At 44.0% G+C, this 21,493-nt stretch overlaps 1 protein-coding gene across 12 annotated transcripts in view; it reads right to left on the reverse strand.

The window, feature by feature from the left end:
- The window catches only part of LOC138762113 (uncharacterized), a 72,925-nt gene that overhangs the window by 4,411 nt on the left and 47,021 nt on the right, over positions 1-21,493 (reverse strand). For 8 of the 12 annotated variants that reach the window (XM_069935551.1, XM_069935522.1, XM_069935540.1 and 5 more), the window contains 5 exons: positions 20,479-20,694; positions 16,207-16,419; positions 14,172-14,249; positions 12,051-12,281; positions 6,457-6,729 (listed from right to left, as the gene is read on the reverse strand). In XM_069935551.1, the coding sequence (XP_069791652.1) occupies positions 6,457-6,729; positions 12,051-12,281; positions 14,172-14,249; positions 16,207-16,419; positions 20,479-20,694 (1,011 nt within the window). Of the gene's footprint in view, positions 1-3,263; positions 3,377-6,456; positions 6,730-12,050; positions 12,282-14,171; positions 14,250-16,206; positions 16,420-20,478; positions 20,695-21,493 lie in introns of all 12 variants that reach the window. The other 4 variants (XM_069935473.1, XM_069935484.1, XM_069935572.1 and 1 more) reach the window with 2 other exon arrangements.

Here is a 21,493-nt window from a genome sequence, read left to right on the forward strand (position 1 = left end):
GACACACGCAGGCTCCCTTACAGAACTTTTACTCGGTGGCTCACAGATTCCAACACATCCACATCGATATCTTTGGACCCCTGCTGATGTCAAGGGAGGCTCATTACCTCCTCACGGTGGTTGACTGCACCACAAGATGGCTGGAGGCTATCCTGATCAAGGAAGCACATCACCAGCACAGGGGCGCGCAGTTCACATCCGCCCTGTGGATTCAGATGGTGAAACTCCTGGGGGTGAAGCTCCACCACACCACGGCATACCACCCGCAGTCCAACGGGTTGGTGGAGAGGTTCCATAGGCACCTGAAGGCATCGCTCATGGCCAGGCTCTCTGTACCAGATTGGGCGGATGAGCTACCCTGGGTCCTCCTCAGGATTAGGACGGCACCCAAGGAGGACCTACAAGCCTCGGCGGTGGAGATGGTGTATGGCGCACCGCTTTCCCTACCGGGTGAGTTTTTCAACTCAGACCCCGACATCTCGGCCATCGACGTAAACCTACTGGCGGAACTTCGCAGGAGACTGGGCTCCCTGGCTCCCCCACCCCCAACACGCCATGGCACCCGGCCAAACCACCTCCCCAAAGAACTCGATTCGGCTCAGTTCATTTTCGTGCGAAGGGGGCTGCAGGGCGCACCGCTGCAGTGACCGTATGAGGGGCCATACAAAGTCTTGCACTGGACCGGATGAACCTTCACCCTCGACATTGGGGGGTGGGAGGAACGTTTTAAGGTGGACCGCCTGAAGGTGGCCCATCTGGACTTATCTCAGCCGGTACAGACATCCAAGCCTAAGCGGCGGGACGCGTAGCCGGTTCTGGGGCTGTTGTGTGGAGGCGCACTCGCTCAGGCGAACCGGCCCTGCTTGCAATGCTATGTGACGGGGCAGCCCTGGGAAGATGGCACCATCGGGGGTTTCTTCCCCAGTTGAATCTCCCACATGGCGCGTGTCCCAGGCAGCTCCTGTGACGTCAACATGCAAAGGGTGACTGAGCCAGTGATACCCTTAAAGGGGAACAGGCCAAATTCAAATAAAACAGTCGTTAACGACCCTCAGCATGGTGGTTGTGTGTCTCTCACTGCCATAGGCCCCTTTATAATATTGTATATGCTACAGGGCATATGGCCCTGCCATTTTCCCTCCTATTTCCTTATAATTCATTCTCTTTCATGCATCCAGCCATTATTTTTGATTCTGCTTGCTGTTAATTTCTTCTCTTTGGCTTGGCTTCGCGGACGGAGATTTATGGAGGGGGTAAATATCCACGTCAGCTGCAGGCTTGTTTGTGGCTGACAAGTCCGATGCGGGACAGGCAGACACGGTTGCAGCGGTTGCAGGGGAAAATTGGTTGGTTGGGGTTGGGTGTTGGGTTTTTCCTCCTTTGTCTTTTGTCAGTGAGATCCATTAACTTACCGACGTTTGTCTCTTTGGGATGTGGGAGGAAAGGAAAGCACCCAGAGGAAACCTATGTGGTCACAAGGAGAACACACACACACACGATGCAACAGCACTACATACTGCACCACTATGTCAACCTGAACTGTCTCTGATCTAGGTCATTCCATTACATACACTATCAGTATCTGTTTGAGGTTAACATAGCAAAGCCTCCACAACATTGAATCTTGTCCACCTAGTGAACCTTTCAACAACTCAGAACCACAGCTAGCACAATGTGTTTAATAAATTTACCAGAAGTGTTATGAGAGACCCTATCCAGATGTAGACGTACAGAATGGTAATAGCCCCCTTTGGCCCACACCACATGCCCCCCGAATACACCAATTAATCCACAATCCCAGTATGTCTTTGGAACATGGGAGGAAAACCATACAGGTCATGGGAGAAGGTACAAACTCCTCAGAGACAGTGGCGGATTTGAACCCGGGTACTGGCACTGTAATAGCATCACTCTAATTGGCCAATAAAACTATAATTAACAGAACACTCTTTGACACTTGCCTTAAAAAAATTCATAACTTAATAATGTCCTGGCAGTTAAATGCAATCTGCTAGAGGAACTCAGTGGATCGAGTAGCATTTGTGGAAGTAAAAGGACAGTTGGCATTTCGAACCCAAACCCTTTAACATTGGCTGTTTTACTTCCACTGATGCTGCTCGACCTACCGAGGTTATTTAGTTTCAGATTCAAGCATCTGTGGTCTCCAAATGTCTTGGCAGTACTGCCATCTACAAATTTGCCAATGACTCCATGGTTGTTGGGTGGCAACGAGGTAATGTACAGGAGTGAGATGGATTAGCTGGTTGAGTAGTGTCACAACAACAACCTTGCACATAACATTAGTAAAACTAAGGATTGTGGACATCAGGAAGGGGAAACCAGGAAAACACAAACCAGTCCTCATCAAGGGGTCAGCAGTGGAGAAAGCAAAAACTTCCATTGGAGTAAAAAAGAAAAGTCATCCGATGCTGGGATTGTAGAAAAAACACAGAAATTCTGGAGAAGCTTAGCTGGTCTGTCAACTTCCATCAGAGGTAAAGATAAATTACTGATGTTTTGGACCTGAGCCCTTCTTCCCACCTTGAAGTTCTCAGGGCAGAAATGTCAGTAATATATCTTTACCTCTGGGGGATGCTGCAAGACTTGCTGAGTTTCTCCAGCATCTCTGTGTGAGAACTTCAATATCCTGGTGTCAACATGTCTGAAGATCCATCCTGGGACATTCATGTTGATGCAATCATGAAGAAGGCCCACCAGTGGCTCTAGTTTGTCAGGAGTTTGAGGAGATTTGTTGTGTCCAAAAGCAGAGTGAAAGATTAGAAGTGCCAGCATGCCCCATGTTTTGGAGCTGAAGGGGGGAATGCACCAAGGGGTTGCTGGCAGCAGTTGGCTCAGCTGCATAGTACCTCACCTCACGCTTTGCCAATCTTCTAAGCACTTATTCAGATTTTATCCCACCTCTCATCAATCTATTTACACTTTACTTGACCAGGAACAGTCATTGGGAAAATGTTGGAACCTATTACCAAGGAAGCAGTTATAGATCTCTTAGTCAAAACACAGAAATGTTGAAGGAACTGAACCATTAGAACCCCACCTCCCCATCATCTCCTTTCCCCTGCTCTGTCTTTCTGTCTCTCTCTTCTCTTTTCCCTGTCTCTTTTCAGAGCCAAAATCATTCTCATCTCCCTTCTTTTCACATCCAATTAATTCCTTATGTCTGTTAGTCTGTACCCCTCTCTTTCCCACTCTCCCTAGCCTTTAATTCAGGTGTCTTTTTTCACTCATACCTTGACACATACCTCAGTAATACATCTTTACCTCCTATTGAGGCCACAAGACCTGCCGAGTTCCTTCAGCATTTCTGTGTTTGACTTCATACTCAGGGTCTTCAGACTTTGTGTTTCACAGAACTCTTAGTAAACAACAAATGGATTAGATAAGTGAACATGAAGGGATACATTTGAGGGGGTGGGGATATTGGACAATGTAGCAACGAGAATGAATTCATAGAATGCATTCAGGATAGTTTCCTGAACATTATGGAGCCAAGAAGGGAACAGGTTGTCTTTAATCTTGAAGTGGCAGCAGACATTAATGGAGGAAATACAACAAAAATACATCTCAGGGAGGTGTACAGATTCCAAGGACAGGATGAGCCAACCAAGGAGGGCCTTTCAATAAAAGAGGAAAAGTTAGCAATAGCCCTGAAATCTGCGATAAATTCAGAATCCACCAAAGGTGGACAAGAAAATAATAAGAAAGTAAACACGAGGACTAACTAGCAAAGAATACAGACAATAATACTTTCTTTCAGTACACAGAAAGGAACAGTTAGACTAAACACACAGAAAAAGGCCCTTCCACCCACCAGTTCTGACAACCAATTGCACAGCTACCCAACCCTTTTGACATTTTATATGTAGGCTGCCATACCATTTTAAAGGTGCCACTCGTTCAGGCAGTGCAAATGCTTGGCACTCATCCCATGGGTGAAATAGTCCTCAGACCCTCTTTCAATTTCTGCTGTTAAACAAGAATGTCTGCAGATGCTGGGGTCGAGTGTGATACACAATCATGCTGGAGAAACTCGGAAGGTCACGCAACATCCAAAGGAAGTAAAGGGTGGGCGGCAATTAACGCAACACTATAACAGCGCCAGTGATCTTGGTTTGAAACTGGTGCTGTCTGTAAGGAGTTTGTATGTTCTCCCCGTGTCTGTATGGGTTTTCTCCCACCCTTCAAAATGTACGGAGGGTTGTAGGCTAAATAGATTATTTGCTTGCCATAGGCTTGTGGGCCGAAAGGACCTGTTACCATACTGTTGGTCTAAATTTAAACAGGATGAAGGGCCGAGACTTGAAGCGTTGGTCACTCTTCCTATAAATGCTGCGTGACCTGCGGAGTTTCTCCAGCAAGATTGTGTATTGCACCCTTTCAATCTCTTACTCCTCACATTAAACCCATGGCCACCTCTGCTTTGTCTATACCCCTATCAAGTCATCCACTTACTCTCTCTGCCCTAAGGAAATCAAACTCAACTTATTCAATTTCTCCTCATAATTAAATGTTCCAACCCTGGAAACATCCTGGTGACTCTCCTCTATGTCCTCTAAGATGCAATCAAGTCTTGCGTCCAATGTGGCAACCAGAACTGCCCACAAAACTCCAGCTGTGGCTGTAAAACATTGTTCTGTAAAGTTATACCAAGATCTGTCTGCTCAGATCCTTTGCCCCTGGGCAAGCATCCTGTCTGTTTTCTTCATCCTATTGACCCGTGTCGCCACCTTCAGGGATTTTTGGTCTTGAATCCCCAAGGTCTCTTTTTTCCTGACAAATTTGCTTCAAAGCACTGGCTCACCTTGCTGCGATGAAGTTAGTCCTTTTCTGGTTCACCAGAAGTCCACCCAGTTTGTAGAGGTCCCATCTTTTGCAGAAGCAGTCCCAATGATCCAGTGTCACCTCTCTATTTTCCTCCACCGATGCAGCCTGACCTACTGAGTCCCTCCAGCAACTTATTTTGGCTGGTTCTATCTGATTCTCCTTCCAGTTTTGGTTATTATTACCCAAAATGCCAATGCAATGTTTAACCTAAGTTATTATTGATAAGTTTTGCTCAAACATTTTCCATGATATATGTACATTTCTCCGATTCATTCAACATACAATTCACTCTCTTCTCCCCAGTCAATGTGTGTTCAGTACTCCCCAGTCAGGATGGCCTTTAATACTTAGATAGTGATGGAGTCACAGTGAGATAAAGCCAACAAAAACCAAGAAACAGGCCCTTCAGCCACCGAGTTCATGTTGAACACTGGGACTGATCCCATATTTGAAACAGGCCATTTGGCCCACCATAACAGGGACCGTGGGATCCTTCTCTTCCAGCACTTAGCCCCTATTCTTCTATGCCCAGGTGATTCAAATGGTCATCTCATCACCTTGTCAAGAGTCATACAGGGAAAAGGCCTTTCAGCCCAATTTGCCCATGCCATGCAATTTGGCATTCTGAGATAATACCATTTGGCCCATACCATTTGAAACTCTTCCTGTCCATACATCTGTCCATATATACAACCATTCCTGTCCATACATACAACCCTTCCTGTCCATACATTTGTCCAAACCTCTTTTAAATATTGTGATTGTACCCACTTCTATAGATTCTTCTGGCAGCTCATTCCGGATATGGACTACACTCCGAATCAAAACTTTGCCACTAAGGTCCCTCTTCTCCCATCTCAGCTGCCCTTTCCCCATAATCCTTGATTCCCTGCTTTGCAAAATTCTTCCTAACTGGGCCTTAAATATAACTGATGAAGTAGCTTCTAAGTTCCCTAGTTGTAATATAATCCCAAGAAACATCTGTGACCTCTTAGTTTTTCCATACCTCTCTAATATAATCCCAAGAAATATCTGTGACCTCTTAGTTTTTCCATACCTCTCATTAACCCCAGTCAGTTGGTAATTATCATTTCACTATAATTATTGTCGTAGGTTTCACTCACAAGTTGGTTGAGTGCATTTTAAATTAAAATTTTAATTGTTAAATTTAAACATGCAGCATGGTAACAGACCCTTTGTGCCCACGAGCTGGTGCCACCCAATTGCACCCAATTGACCTACAACTCCTGGTATATTTTGGAGGGTGGGAGAAATCCAGAACCCCCCAGGGAAAACCCATGCAGACACAGGGAGAATGTATAGACTCCTTACAGGTGGCGCAGGATTCGAATCCCAGTCCCGATCACTAGCACCGTAACAGCATTGGGATAACTGTTACACTAACCATGTCGCTCAAAGGAGTACTATTGTTTAATACCCCTCGGCATCCATGTGTATCAGATTCTTCCTCTGGGCTCATCATTGCATATTATGCAGACAATATTGGCTGGTTTCATATTGTCAGTTTTCTCCCCATTTAACAGTCACTCTGCATTCATTGTAGTATTGTTTCTAGTGATCATGCCCCATTCTGACTCATGGGGTTTTTACCTGGCTCTGGTGATTCAGTAGATTGATTCTCAGCAGATTTCTTCTCAGCTGGTTTCTCCTGAGCTGTGAGCTCCCCAGCTGGTTTCTCCTGACCTTTAGGTTCCTCAGCTGCTTTCTCTTGAGCTTCAGGTTCCTCGGCTGTTTTCTCCTGAGCTTCAGGTTCCTCGGCTGTTTTCTCCTGAGCTTCAGGTTCCTCGGCTGTTTTCTCCTGAGTTTCAGGTTCCTCAGCTATTTTCTCCTGAGCTGTGAGCTCCTCTGCTGGAGGAGATGCCACTAAAGTGAATGCAATGAAGCAGTAAGTATAGAAATATTGCAAAATATTTCTAATGTAACAGTGCAGCATGACAAGAATAATGTACATTTCATCCAAAACACATTCTGTAAGTTACTCCTTGTTTGAGTAAGGTCAGTCGGACTAGGCAAAAAAAAAGGTTCGGCACAGACTGGAAGGGCTGAAGGAGCTTGTTCCTGTGCTGTAATGATCTATGGTAAACCAGTTTATATACATTATGTGTTAGACAGTGGCTGATGAGTAAACAACAGAATGCCTATATCGAAATATAGTACGTACAATCCCTGTTATCTGGAATTCAAGCAACCAGCGACCTCATGCCACCAGCAAAAAAAATGCAGAAATAAATGGGCAAAAAATACAGAAATTTAAAATTGGTGTTCCCCACCGCTAGTTCTCCATTCACGCAACTTGCAGTCTCAAGCAACCAAGAAACCCGTTTACCTGGCATCTACCAATCATGTACATGCCAGATACCAGGGTTTTTTAAAACTGTGTAATAAATATATATAAGAACATAAGGAAGAGGAGCAGAAGTAGACCATCTGACCCATCGAGCTTGGTCCTCCATGCAATAAGATCATGGCTGATCTGGGTATGGACTCACCTCCACCTACTTTCCTTTTCTCCGGAACTCTAAATTCCATGCTCTGCAAAAATATATTCTGTCTTAAGTATATTTAAGGAGGCAGCCTTTACTGCTTCCTTTGGTGGAGAACTCCACAGATTCACCACCCTCTTGGAAAAGCAGTTCCTCCTCTTCTCCATCCTAAATCTACTCCACTGAGTAGACTTCTAGTTCTAGTCTCACCTATCAGTGAAAAGAACTATCCTGACTCTATCTTATCTATTCCTTTCATAATTACGCATGTTTCTAAAAGATTCCTTTTCATTCTTCTGAATCCCAGTGAGTACAGTCCAGGAAGATCAATCTCTTCTCATTGGCTAGCCCCTTCATCTCTGGGATCCACTCTTCTATACCACCTCCAAAGCCAGTATGTTTTTTCTCAAGTAAGGAGACCAGAACTGCATGCAATACTCTAATGCACACATGTCAAACTCTGGCCCGCGGGCCAAATTTGGCCCGCGATATAATTATATTTGGCCCGCAAGATCATTTAAAAAATGTATTAGAGGTGGCCCGCTGGCCGCCGCGCCAGTATAGCGCATGCACAGCTAATACTATAAATCCCAGAATGCATTGGCGTCAGCCCGCTAATCGCCCCCACCTCCTCTGTTTACGTTGCAGGGTCTCACTGTGGACTCTGGTTTTGGGGCCTGGCCGGTGTCAGGGGAAGCCAAGGCCGCTTCCCAGCGCCCAGAACCAGAGGCCTCGGGCCTGACCTCGCCAGGACCGTTGCCCACTCCCCCTCCCTACCGCAGGCCGACCCGCGACTCATGGTGACGGGGCCGCTGATCCGCCGAGATTCCCCCGCACTATCGTGTCCCCCCGCCCACCCCCCCCACCACAGCGCAGCCTGGCCGGTGTCAGGGGAAGCCAAGGCCGCTTCCCAGCGCCTGGAACCGGAGGCCTCGGGCCTGACCTCGCCAGGACCGTTGCCCACTCCCCCTCCCTGCCGCAGGCCGACCCGCGACTCACGGTGACGGGGCCGCTGATCCGCCGAGATGCCGCCCTGCAGCGAGAGCCGATGCCCCCATACTGTCGTTGTCCAACCCAATCGCCCGCAAACCCCGCCCTCCCACACATAGGCCTGAGTAAGTATTATGAACTTTAATCTCAGGATAAAACGATCTTCCAATAGTTTCATGTCACAGTGATAAATATATTCCTGGTTAAAAATGGTCCTGCACCTGGATACAAGCTCATTAGGCATAAAACTTGAAAAGTGTGTAAATCAAAGGATATTTGTACCAATGGAAAAAGGGCATGGCAAATAACCCTGCTAGAGTTCATGCCCACAATCAGTCACCCATTTGATTGTTTCAGGAATCATGTTATTCTCTCACATTCTCAATAGCCCTCAGATTTTACTATTTGACAGCACACTAGCAACATTTGACAAATCCTCTATAGAGAAATATTATTTATTGAATATTTTATTTCTCATTTGTTAATGCTTCTGGAAAGAGTTTATCCAAAACTATTATTAAACATTTATTTTAATAAGAAAAAGTTTAACATTACATATGTTGAAAGAAGAGAAAACATGCAGATGTTGTTGAAAATTTTCAATAAATATTTAGTTCGGCCCTTGACTTAGTCCAAGTTTTTAATTTTGGCCCTCCGTGAATTTGAGTTTGACACCGCTGCTCTAATGTGACCTCACCAGTTCCCTATACTGTTGCAGCAGAACCTCTCTCCTTTTAAATTCCATCCCTCTCACAAAGGTCAACAGTCCATGACCTGTTTCACCTGCAACCGCAACCTTATGTGATCCCATGTCCCTCTGCGCAAGAACATGCTGCAATCTTTCACCATTTGAATAATAATCTGATCTATTTTACCTTCCAAAGTGGACAACCTCACATTTACCAACATTGCACTGCATCTGCCACACCCTTGCCCACCCATTTAACCTATCTATATCTCTCTGCACAATTTTGTTCTCTCCTCAATTTAGTGTCAACAGCAAACTTAGATAAACACTGACCCTGTAGCACTCTGCTCACCACTGATTACCAACCAGAGAAACACCCATTTATCCCAACTTCTATTGTTAGCCAATCCTCTGTCCATGCTAATATGTTGCCCCCAAACTCCAGGTACCCTTACATGGATAAATACTTTCTGGAAATCTAAATACACAACATCCACCTGTTCCCCTCTACCCACAGTTCTGGATCTATTCTCAGGAAACTCCAGTAAATTGTCAAACAGGACCTGCCTTTCCTGAATTCATGCTGCATCTGCCTGATGGAACAATTTATATCCAGATGCTTTGCAATTTCTTCCTTAATGATAACTTCAAACTTTTTCCTGACTGCAGACATTAAGGTAATTGGCCAATTGATACCTGGGTTTTGTCTACATACATTTTTAAAAAGTGGTGTGACACCACCAGGACCTGCTCAGAGTCCAGAGAATTTTGGTAAGTGATAACTCCACCATTTCTTTCATCACCTTGGGATGCATTCCATCGGGACCAGGAGACTTACCTATCTTTAGATAAGTTTGCTCAGCACTATAGTGATTGTATTGAGGTCCTCACCTCTCATCACATCCTTAACATCATTCTTTTACTGTGAAGAATGACACAAAATTGTCATTCAAGAGCTCGGCCATTCCAACATAATTCAATATTAATTCTCTATTCTCAACTTTCAAGGTTCCTATATTCAGTTTAGCTACCCTTTCTGCTTTATATAATTATGAAAACATTTACTATCCATTTTTGTCTGTTGTGTTAGATTATTTTGATAATTTATCTTTCCTTTATTGCTTGCTTAATGGTTCTTTGTTGCTTCTTGAAGTTTCACCAATATTTCCCACTATCCTTGGCATCTTAGTATTCATGAGCTTTTGGTTTGATGCCTTCTTTTGTTTCCTTAGCTATTCAAGACTGGCTCTCTCCACCCTTAAAGTCCTTGCTGTTCACTGGAATCTACTCTTGAACACTGTGAAAATTCTCTTTGGAAGTCTTCCACAGTTCCTCAACTGTCCCACCTGTATTCCCAGTCTTCTCTTGCCACTCCTCCCTCATCCTATAGTTTATGCAGAATACACCGGGTTCAGTTTGAACTATTGCACCCTCCGTTTGTAGGGGAAATTCAATCAGACTGCAATTATTCTTTCCGAGAGGTTCCCTCAGGACAAGATCATTAATTTTACCTGTTGCGTTGCACAGAACCAGGTCAAAGACAGCACACTCCCTTGTAGATTCAATAACATGGTGATCAAAAAAAGCTACCATGGAGCATTCTATGAAATCCTCCTCCAAACCTCATAGATTTGTCTAATCTATCTGCAAATTAAACCCCCCCACCCCCATCCCCGCACAACTACTGTTCTATTCTTACATGCATCAGATATTTTGTGTTTTATTGTCCATGCCACAGTAATATTATTATTTGGTGGTCTGTTTATAATCTCTACTGAGATGGATTCAACATTCTTTTCCTTCAATCTTGTATTGTCTGTCACTCTTGTCCCCGATTTCATCCTTAATTAAGAATGCTACTCCACCTCTCTTCTCGACTCTCCTTCCAAATTACCTGACAACCTTGGATATTTAATTCCCTATCATCTCCACCTTGCAACCACATTTCTGAAATGGGCACAAAATCCTACCCCTTTCTACTTACTTGCGCCACAAATTCACTGACCTTATTTCAAACACAATGGGCATTTAAAGTAGTCGAGTGAAACAATGAAAGTCAGCAAATGCTGCGATTGTAGTAAATACACAGAAATCTGGAGGAACTGAGCAGGTCTTGCAGCGTCAATAGAAGGTAAAGATATATAACTGACGTTTTGGGCCTGAGCCCTTCCTCAAGGTACGAGTGAAAATCAGCAGGTGCCTGAATTAAAAGGCTGGGGAAAAGGGAAGAATGGACAGGATGGGGGTGGGGGTGAATACAGAGCAACAGATCAAAGGTGATAATTGGATATGGATGAGACATGGAGAGAGAAAAGGTGAAAGTTGACGGGGGGGGGTGGGGTTGTTTTTGGCTCTGTGGAAGCAGAGCTGGGGGAAAGGAGACAGGGAAAAGAGAGAAAGAAATATCTAGAGATAAGGAGACAGGGAAAGATGGGAGGGGAAGGGGGTAACGGAAACCAGAGAAGGTGATGTAATGCCGGCCGTGTAGTTGGAGGGTGCCCAGACGGAATACGGGTATACCTTGCTTTACGAAACTAGAGCGTTCCTATGAAAACTTTCGTGAGTCGAAATGGCATAAAGTGAAGATCGAAAACCCATTCAAAACTTTCGTAAGAGCCGTAAAAGCAAATTTTCGTAATTTGAGTATTCGTAAAGCAGGGTATACCTGCATTAGGTGTTGTTCCTCCAATATGCAGGTGATCTCAGTTTGGCAAAGATGCTGCAGTTTTGGAATTGGAATTTTGATTTCAAAGGAGCAGCCAGGAGTCTGTTTAACTGGAGGGGAATTAGTATTTTTATGCAATGAGATGGCAGAGGTTTTGTTCAAAGATACTGTTAAAGAAATCCCTCACAAGATGGACTATAACTGTTGGAGAAATCAACTTTCTTGAGGACTATTTGAGAAGACCATTTAAACTTAACCTGACCACTATCTTCCACATGTCCCAGCACATACAGTGGGAGGAGAGTGAATCATGTTAACCTCATGTTTCCCCTCTTTTACACAAACTTTTCCCACTTACCTCCTGCTGGTGCTTCTGGAGGTTCCTGCTTGGTTTCAGTGGGAGGTTCTGGTTCAGCTGTGGGCTTGCTGAATGAGGCATTCAGAGGCAGAACGTTCTTGGCAAAGGACTTCGGATCGGGGGTGTTTCCACGGGTCTTATACTGAGCCACCACAAAAGCTCCCTTATCACTCACAACGTAGGCAATCCCCATATCTGTTGTTTCCTGCCAGATCATCTGAGTGAAATGTTCTAATGGGCACAGAAATAATTCACATATTGAATCTACGTGTCTTTGTTTGTAGGTTAGTTCAAACGTGACTGTATGTGTACACATGTACATCCATACTGTGAGGGATATGAATATAGGTATGTCCATTGTTTCTTTATGTGTGAGTGGATGCACATCAATGTGAGAGAAAGGATCTGTGAATGTACAGAGAGATAAATATATGGTATGTGTGGAGGGTATGGAGCAGTGGTTCCCAACCTCTTACTTTCCACTCACATACCACTTTAAGTATTCCCTATGCCATAGGTGTTCTGTGATTAGTAAGTGATTGCTTAAGGTGGTATGTGAGCAGGAAGGGAAGGTTGAGAATCACTGCTCTAGACCCAATTATTACTGAAATATTTTGCTTGAGAAAAATGGTCATTGGCCCATTTCCTTTGGAGTTATGAAACTGTGCACATAATCAATCAATTTGGAATGATTAAAACAGTGGTTTCAAACTTTTTCTTTCCACCCACATACCACCTTAAGCAATCCCTTATTAATCACAGAACACCTATGGCATAGGAAATACTTAAAGTGGTATGTGAGTGGAAAGTAAAAGGTTGGGAACCACTGGTATAGAGTGTGGAGGGTATAGACTATCGATTGTGGAGGGTATGGATTTCTAAATGTGTGTGCAAATGTCTGTGTGCTTTTGACCGTGTGTGCATGTGTGGGAGTGTTTTAGTATGAGTATGTGTGTGAGGACATCTGTGAGAGTTTGTGTGTACACAGATATGTTTGAATATGGAACTGGATGTGAACATGTTTATAAGTAAGTGTGTGTACACACAGACACAGGCAGTTCCTGAGAACTGTGCACAGGCAGATGTCCCCTTAAGTCAGATGCATTCATTTTCTATCATAACCCATGCTCTGTGTACACTTACGATAATTCTTTCATTTCATTGAATAATCATCCAAACACTACCCTTAATTAAACTCGTGGAATGTATTGAATGCTATGAAACATCCTATTATAGTTTTCATGAGCTTGAAAAGTGCTTTAAATTGCAATGGAGAATATTAAAGTTAAATTTTCATCAGCCAGCTCATTTGTAACTTAGTGAGCCCTTGGAAACAGGTTGGTGTTGGCGAAAATCAATACAGATACATGAAATAAGAGCAGGAGTGGGCCATTCACTCCCTTAGCCTGCTCTGATATTTGACGAGATTTAGAATGCCATCAAAGAATCTTGCAAATTTCTACAGGTGGACCATGAAGAGTATTCTAACTGGTTGCATCACTGTCTGGTATGGAGGAGCCAATGCACAGGACAGGAAAAGGCTAGAGTTGTGAACTTAACCAGCACCATCAAGGACATCACACTTCACTCCATCAAGGACATCTACAAGAGGCAGTGTCTTAAGAAATCAGCTTCTATCCTCAAGAACCCTCCCCACCCAGGCCATGTCCTCTGCTCACTGCTACCATCAGGAAGGAGGTACAGGAGCCTGAAGACGAACACCCAATGGTACAAAAACAGCTTCTTCCTTTTTGCAATCAAATTTCTGAATGGACAGAGACTCCCTCAATTTTTTCTCTTCTTTTGCACTGTTTTTGAAGAATATAAACTTGGGCAGCACGATTAGTGTAAGTAGGTGGCTCAGTTAGCGTCGGTGGGGGCACGGTTCGATTCTGTTACTGTCAGTAAGAAGTTTGTATGCTTTCCCCATGACTGCATGGGTTTCCTCCAGGTGTTCTGGTTTCTTCCCACCTTTCAAAATGTATGGGGGTTGTAGGTTCATTGGGCAGCATGGGCTCGTGGCAGGAAGCGCCTGTTACCATGCAGAATATTTAAATTTGAAATAAGGTAATCTTGTCATTGCTTTCATTTAGCTATATGAGCAGAAGGAAAAAAATCTACCTGTCTTCTCAGAGGGACCAGGATTTTCAAAGTCGTAGTATTGAATTTCAGAATACCAGGTGTCCACGGCTTCTTTGCCTGAAACACAATGAAGAGAGATGAAGCAGGGATTACTGGGAACTGGGAGAAGTCCCAGAGCTACAGGTTGTGAAGGAATAAATTGACAAATTAATACAATGTTCACAGAATTTATTAAATAGCATTTCTTGGGTATAAGCAGGATGAACTTCCTTTAACCTGAACATGTTAGTTTCTTAAAAGCACATATCAGTGAAGGAAGGGATGTCAAAGTTGAAGTGTGACCAAGCTGGAGGTGATTCAAAAATGCTGGAAAATGAAGATATTGTTTCCTGAACATCTTTAAATGTATTTTATGGATTTTGAGCTGCTGATCATGAAAATCACCTTAAAATTTTCCAATCACGTACCAAATTTAGATATTATCTATTTTCGTGATCCCCTGTCATATTTTAAGTTCTCTAGTATATTGCCAACAAAGCAAGCTGTTTCGGTCAGTCCAAGCATGCCTGGGCATACACTTAGTGCAGGTGCTATGCAAATGTTATCTTAGACCTGAGCATGCTTCATCAGGATAGATGCAGACAGGCTATGAAAGCAGCTCGCTTATAGATATTGATCATGACATTGATATAGATTTAACACATGTTGCTGCACATGTTCTCTAAGCAATAGCATAGTGAATATACTTAACAATAGCATTTATTGTCTTTCAGAAGATTAAATACAGCAGAAATGTCTTATCAATGTAATAGATTCTGTTACATTTTGGCAAGTATATGCTTAACGCTCAAAGATGCAACATGACTGCACTTATTAAGAGAACCTATAAGCTCTACTTCAGTTGGAAAATTGGTGACTAAGACAAACCCTGGGCTCCTCACATTTGTTGTGCAACATGGGCACTCAACCTGAGAGCTTAGCTCAGAAATACATTAAGTGATTATATGTATTAAATTTAATAAAAGTTCATTTAAAGTTCTTCATAATCCCATGTAGTTGACCTCGCCTCCCCTATCGCTAGAAGAGTCATATTAATGAGATGGAAAGATGCTGTCCCTCCCACCCACACTCAATAATTGTCTGATATGATGGCATGCCTGACTTTTGAAAAAAATGAGATGCTCCACTCCTGAAATTAATCTTAATTTTGTTTCCCTATGGGGTTCATTTCTTAATTATTTTTTAAAAAATTGTAAGGCTAGTTCACTTTTGATTTTTATTTTGACCCTGTTGATTACCATCCCTTTTTTTTGGGTTTAGCCAGTAGCCTCCGAAGGGAGGGGATTGATAATTAGTATAGTTTTTTTTTCAATGTAACATAGGTCTTAACACCACTTTTATTATGAAATGTTAATACGTTATTAGCATATACCTATGTAACATTTACTTGATGAAACCAATAAAAATATTTTGAAAAATAAAGTTAATTGAATGTACCCCCAATTTCCTATGTGATACAGCAAATCTAAAATTATCTTTGTATTCAGCTTGAAGTTGGCTATCATAATCCCCAATTTTTTTCAGGAAGCAAACCTTTTGAAAAACAATTGTTCTCCAGTGTGATTTGTGGCAAATGTGATCATAATTTTGAAGAAATATAACGATGCACTTCAGAAAAAAATGATCCATTACCCCACGTAACATGTGATCCAATATGCTGTACAACACATGATCCAACATGCCATAGGATAAGTGATTCAATATTCTATGTAATATGTGATCAAACACACTGCTGAACACAATTTAGTATTGTACGTAATAAGTGATATAACATCCAAAACTCCAGGTAACACATGAGCAACAGTTGATCCTGTGCACAACACGTGATGCCACACTGCCATCTCCCTGAATCTTCAGCAGCTTGAGATGAACATTGCTCTCTACAGATGAGCCTGAGAAATGTGTGCTGATTAAACTGCTATACTCTTGGTGATGAATCATCGACTTCCTTGATGGAATATTTCTAATTTTTGTGCAAAATCAAAACATCTCCACCAATGGAAGCAACACACACCTGTGATTTCTCCTGTAGTGATGTTAGGGTTGGACCAGATGTTCTCCCCAAAATTGGTAGGACTCTGGGCAATGACACCATCCTGTGTAAGGACATTTGCCCAGACACTGCAGTCCTTGCTAAGTTCCTGACTGAAGGTCAGAGGTGTCGTGTTGTGACGAGCTCGGTACTGATTGTGAGCCTCCAACGCTGTTTTCTCAAAAGGTGTCAATTCTGAAAATGAAATTCAGATTAGTTTAGAGCTAAAGTCAGAGTTAGGATGAGGGTGAGGGTCAGGGGGCTCAGGGTTAGGGTGAGGGTAGGATTTAGAGTTAGGAATAGGGTTAGGGTGAGGGTTAGTGGGAGGGTGAGGGCAAGAGTAATAATTAGGGTTATGGTTAGTGTTTGGTTTAGGGTTAGAATTAAGGCTTGGATGGGAGTTCGAGGTCAGGTCAGGGTTAGAGTAAAGATCAGAGCTTGGCTGAGGGTCAGGATCAAGGTTAGGGCCAGGGTCAGGGTTTAGCACTACAACAACCAGAACAGAATGAACATCAATCTGATTACTCATACCACTCCACCTTTCCCCCTTCAAGTCCTCTGGCCTCAAGACTACATTGGAAAAAGGGATTGGTGTGGATAGCATGGACAAAAGGTGTGAAGTACCTATTTCCCTCATCCTACTCCTTGGTTACATTCATCATCTCAAAGGAGGAAAAGATAATTCCCTCAATTCTTCATCACACTTCTATACAGTTCACATGAAAAATCCCATAGTCAAGGAGAGAGTATGGATTTTCATCTAAAAACAAATAAGGGTGGATAAGTTCTAGGAGCCTAATAAGATATTCTTTTGGACCTTGAGGGAGGCTAGTGTATAAATTGCAGGGGCTCTGGCAGAAATATTTAAAATGTGGTTCTGGAGAATTGGAGCATAGCTCATGTTTTTCTGTCATTTAAAAAAAGCTTCAAAAGTAACCTTGGAAGTTATAAGTCAGTGAATCTGATGTCAGTAGGTAACTTATTGGAAGGTGTTCTAAGAGATCAAATATACAAGTATTTGTACAGCCATGGAATGATTAGGGATAGTCAACATAGTTTTATGTGAGGTAGGTCAAGTTTAACCAATCCTAAAGAGTTTTACGAAGAGGTTTACAGGAATGTTAATGTAGGAAGGGCAGTGGATGTTGTCTCCATGGACTTTACAGAGTCCTTTGACAAGGTCCCGCATGGGAAGTTAGTCAGGAAGGTTCAGAGGCTAGGTATTCACGGTGAAGTACTGAACTGGATTCGACAATGGCTGGATGTGAGAAGCCAGAGAGGATGATTGCTTCTCAGACTGTGACTAGTGATGTGCCTCAGGGATCAGTGCTGGGACCATTGTTGTTTCTCATCTTTATCAATGATCTGGATGATAATGTGGTAAATTGGATCAGCAAGTTTACAGATGGCACAAAGATTTGAGCTTGCAGAGGGATCTGAACCAGTTGAATAAATGGGCTGAAAAGTGGCAGATGGAATTTAATGAAGACAGGTGTGAGGTGTTGCATTTTGGAAGGACATACTCAGTAAATAGGAGGGCACTGAGGAGTGCAGTAGGACAGAAAGATCTGGGAGTACAGATACATAATTCCATGAAAGTGTCATCACAGGTGGATAGGGTTGTAAAGAGAGCTTTTGGCATTCATTAAATCAAAGAATTAAGTATAGGAGTTGGGATGTTATGGTAAAGTTGTATAAAACCAAATTTGGAGAATTGTGTGAAATTTTGATCACCAAACTACAGGAAAGATATCAATATTGAAAGAGTGCAGAAAAGATTTACTGGAATGTTTCCCAGACTTCAGGAACTGAGGAAAGCTTAAACATGTTAGGACTTTAATCCCTGGATCATAGAAGAATGAGGGTAGATTTGATAGAGGTATTTAAAATTATGAGGGGTATAGACAGATTAAATTTAGATAGGGTTTTTCCACTGAGGGTAGGTGAGATACAATGGGTATCAGGACATGGGTTAAGAGTCAAAGGGGAAATGTTTAGGGGGAACATGAGGGGGAACTTCTTCACACAGAGAGTGGTGGGAGTGTGGAACGACCTTTCAGCTGAAGTGGTGAATGTGGGCTCAGTTTTAACATTTAATAGGTATTTGGACAGATGCATGGATGGGAGAGGTATGGAGAACTATGGGCTGGGTGCAGGTCAGTGGGATGAAACAGAAAAATGGTTCAGCACAGACTAGGAGGGCCAGAAGTGCCTGTTTTTATGATGTAATGTTCTATGGTTCTATTGATATCGGACTTTTGGTCTCCAGATACCTGCCTACCATCACTACTCATTGACATTAATCCTTTTATATCTACTTTTCTTTTCGTCACTCCCGATTCCCACATTCACTGACATTTTATGGAAAATTTCCTGTGGCAAATTAACCTGCAGTGGGTGGGCAGCACAGTTAGCGTAGGAGTTAGTTCAATGCTATTATAGGGCCAGCAACTTGGGTTCAAATCTGGCATTGTCTGTAAGGAGTTTGTATGTTCTCCCTGTGTCTATGTGGGATTTCCTGGGTGCTCCAGTTTCCTCCCATTCTCCAAAGATATACTGTGTTGGGATGTTAATTGGGTGTAACTGAGCAGCACAAGTTTCAAAGGCCAGAATTGGATCCTCTTGTGTTTTATTGTTAAAATTGAAAATCACAATCAATCTGTACCTCTTGGGGATGGGGTTAGGAAACACCCAGAGGAAAGCAGTATGGTCATCAGTAGAACAATGAACTCAACACAGACAGAGATCAGGTTTGAAACTAGATCTAAGGAGGTGTGAGACAGCAGTGAATCCCACAACACTGCACTCACCCAGCTTAACAGCACCACCACAATTCAACAGAGCTCATTCCCCAGCCTGTACCAAATCACCCTGACTGCCCAGCCCATCCCAGCACACCATGACCACCCTTCCCAGCACACCTTGACCACTCATCCCAGCACACCCTGACTGCATATCCCAGCACACCTCGACGGCCAATCCAAGGACATTTCGACTGCCCATCCCAGCGCACCTGACTGCCCAGCCATCCCAGTACATCTTGACCACCCATCCCAGCTCATCATGATTCCCCATCCCAGTGTGCCCCACTGTCCATCCAAACACACCCTGACCACCCATCCCAGCACAACCCGACCGCATACCCCAGCACACCTCAACGGCCAATCCAAGGACATTCCAACTTCCCATCCCAGCACATCATGACTCCCCATCCCAGCGCACCCTGATTGTCCACCCCAGCACACCCCAACTGCCTAGCCCATCCCAATACACTCTGACCCAGAACATCCAAGCCCACCCTGACCACCCATCGCAGCACACCCCAAATGCTCATCCAACCACATCCTACCCACCCATCCCAGCGCCCCCTGACCACCCATATCAGTGCACCCCAACCACCCATCCAAGCACACCCCGACCGCATATCCCAGCACACCTTGACCGCATATCCCAGCACACCTTGACAGCCCATCCTAGCACACCCTGACCGCCCATCCCAGTGCAGCCCAACTGCCCATCCCAATACACTCTGATCCAGCCCATTCCTCCACACTTTGACCACCCATCCCAGCACATACTGACCACCTATCCCAGTGCAGCCCAACCGCCCATCCAAGCACACCTCGACAGCCAATCCAAGCAGACTCCAACTGCTCATCCCAGTGCACCCTGACTGCCCAACCTATCCCAGTAGACTCTGACCCAGTCCATCCCACAAACCTTGACCAACCATCCCAGCACATCCTGACTGCCTATCCCAGTGCACCGGCTGCCTATCTCATCCCAAATCACTCAGACCCAGCCCATCCCAGCACTCCCCAGATGCCCATACCAGCATACCTGACTGCCCACCTCAGCACACCCGACTACCCAGTCCATCCCAGTACACTCCAACTGCCCATCCCAACACACCCTGAATAAGCCCATCTAACCAGACTATGACCCAGCCCATCCCAGTACTCTGCCAACACTGAGACTGTGCCATGGTCCAGGGAAGAAAGGAACGAGGGTTAAAGGGCAAATTTGACTGCTGACCTCTATCATCATGGACCCAGTTGGCCAATGGCCTCCTCCTGATGCACTATTGATATGAGGAAGGAAGGAGTTGGACAGAATTCCCCTTCTCGTTACAATTCTGATGATTGGCACAGCTCCAAGCCCTTTGATTCTATGCGTTTTGCCTTTGTGGGGGGGAAACCACTTCCCAGTTCATCTTTAAAGTCTCTCCTTGTTTGTTCCCATTTCTGTTCCTACCTGTCGTTTCGCTGTATTGTTGGGAAATCTGGTCCTGTATCTCTTTGGAATCCATAGAGAGTGAGTCTTTTGGTCGCACATTAGTTTGGAAGGAATGTTGGTCGATGATGTTTCCAGCAGGGCTGTACTGTGCAACCACAAACGTCCCCTTGTCTCCTGATGCATATGCAATGCCCATCTCTTTCGTCTCCACCCAGATCATCTGGGTAAATTGACCTGTCAACAATGAAACATACTAATAAAATATTTGATAACTAATACATGCTTATCTCAGGGTGTGCTTATGCATATAGAAACGAGCATGTCGGAATGGGAAGTTAATCCATAGGACCATAAGAGCAGCAGAGAGGATCACTGGGGTTTCCTCCCCCCACATCAATGGAATCTTCTGGGATCATTGTTTGCTATTAAAGTCATAAGAAGATGTTTATGAATATTGGAGCCTCTCGGGTTGTTTTTCATTATTTCATTATACCAAGGAATCATAGGGGTCTTGCTTGAAATAAGTCAAAAGATCATCCCTTTTGACTGTCCACAGTTGCAAGATATTGAAAACTGAAATGGTAGGACACCCATCTCCCCATTTGTCAGGAAGATGCCACAGTGACTGCACTTCCTGAGAAGACTGAGCCAAGCAAGGCTACCGGCCACCGTCCTGTCAAATTTCTATAGGAGCTCTATTGACAGTGTCCTGGCTGGCTGCATCACAGTGTGCCATGGTCGCTATACAGCATTGCATTGTAGGACCATACGAGCAGCAGAGAGGATCACTGGGGTTTCCCTCCCCCATCATCGATGGGATCTACCAGAACTGTTGTTTGAAGAGGGCATGCAAAATCCAACTAAGGCAGCACAGATAGCACAATGCTGTTACAGCGCCACTGATTGGAACTGGGGTTTAAATCCCGTGCTGTCTTGTAAGGAATGTGCACGTTCTCCCCATGTCTGTGTGGGTTTTCCCTGAGGCATCTAGTTCTCACCCAAAACATACCAGGGGTTATAGATCAATTGGGCA

The sequence above is a fragment of the Narcine bancroftii genome, chromosome 1 (genome assembly GCF_036971445.1).
Source record: "Narcine bancroftii isolate sNarBan1 chromosome 1, sNarBan1.hap1, whole genome shotgun sequence".
In the NCBI taxonomy this organism is placed as follows: Eukaryota; Metazoa; Chordata; class Chondrichthyes; order Torpediniformes; family Narcinidae; genus Narcine; species Narcine bancroftii.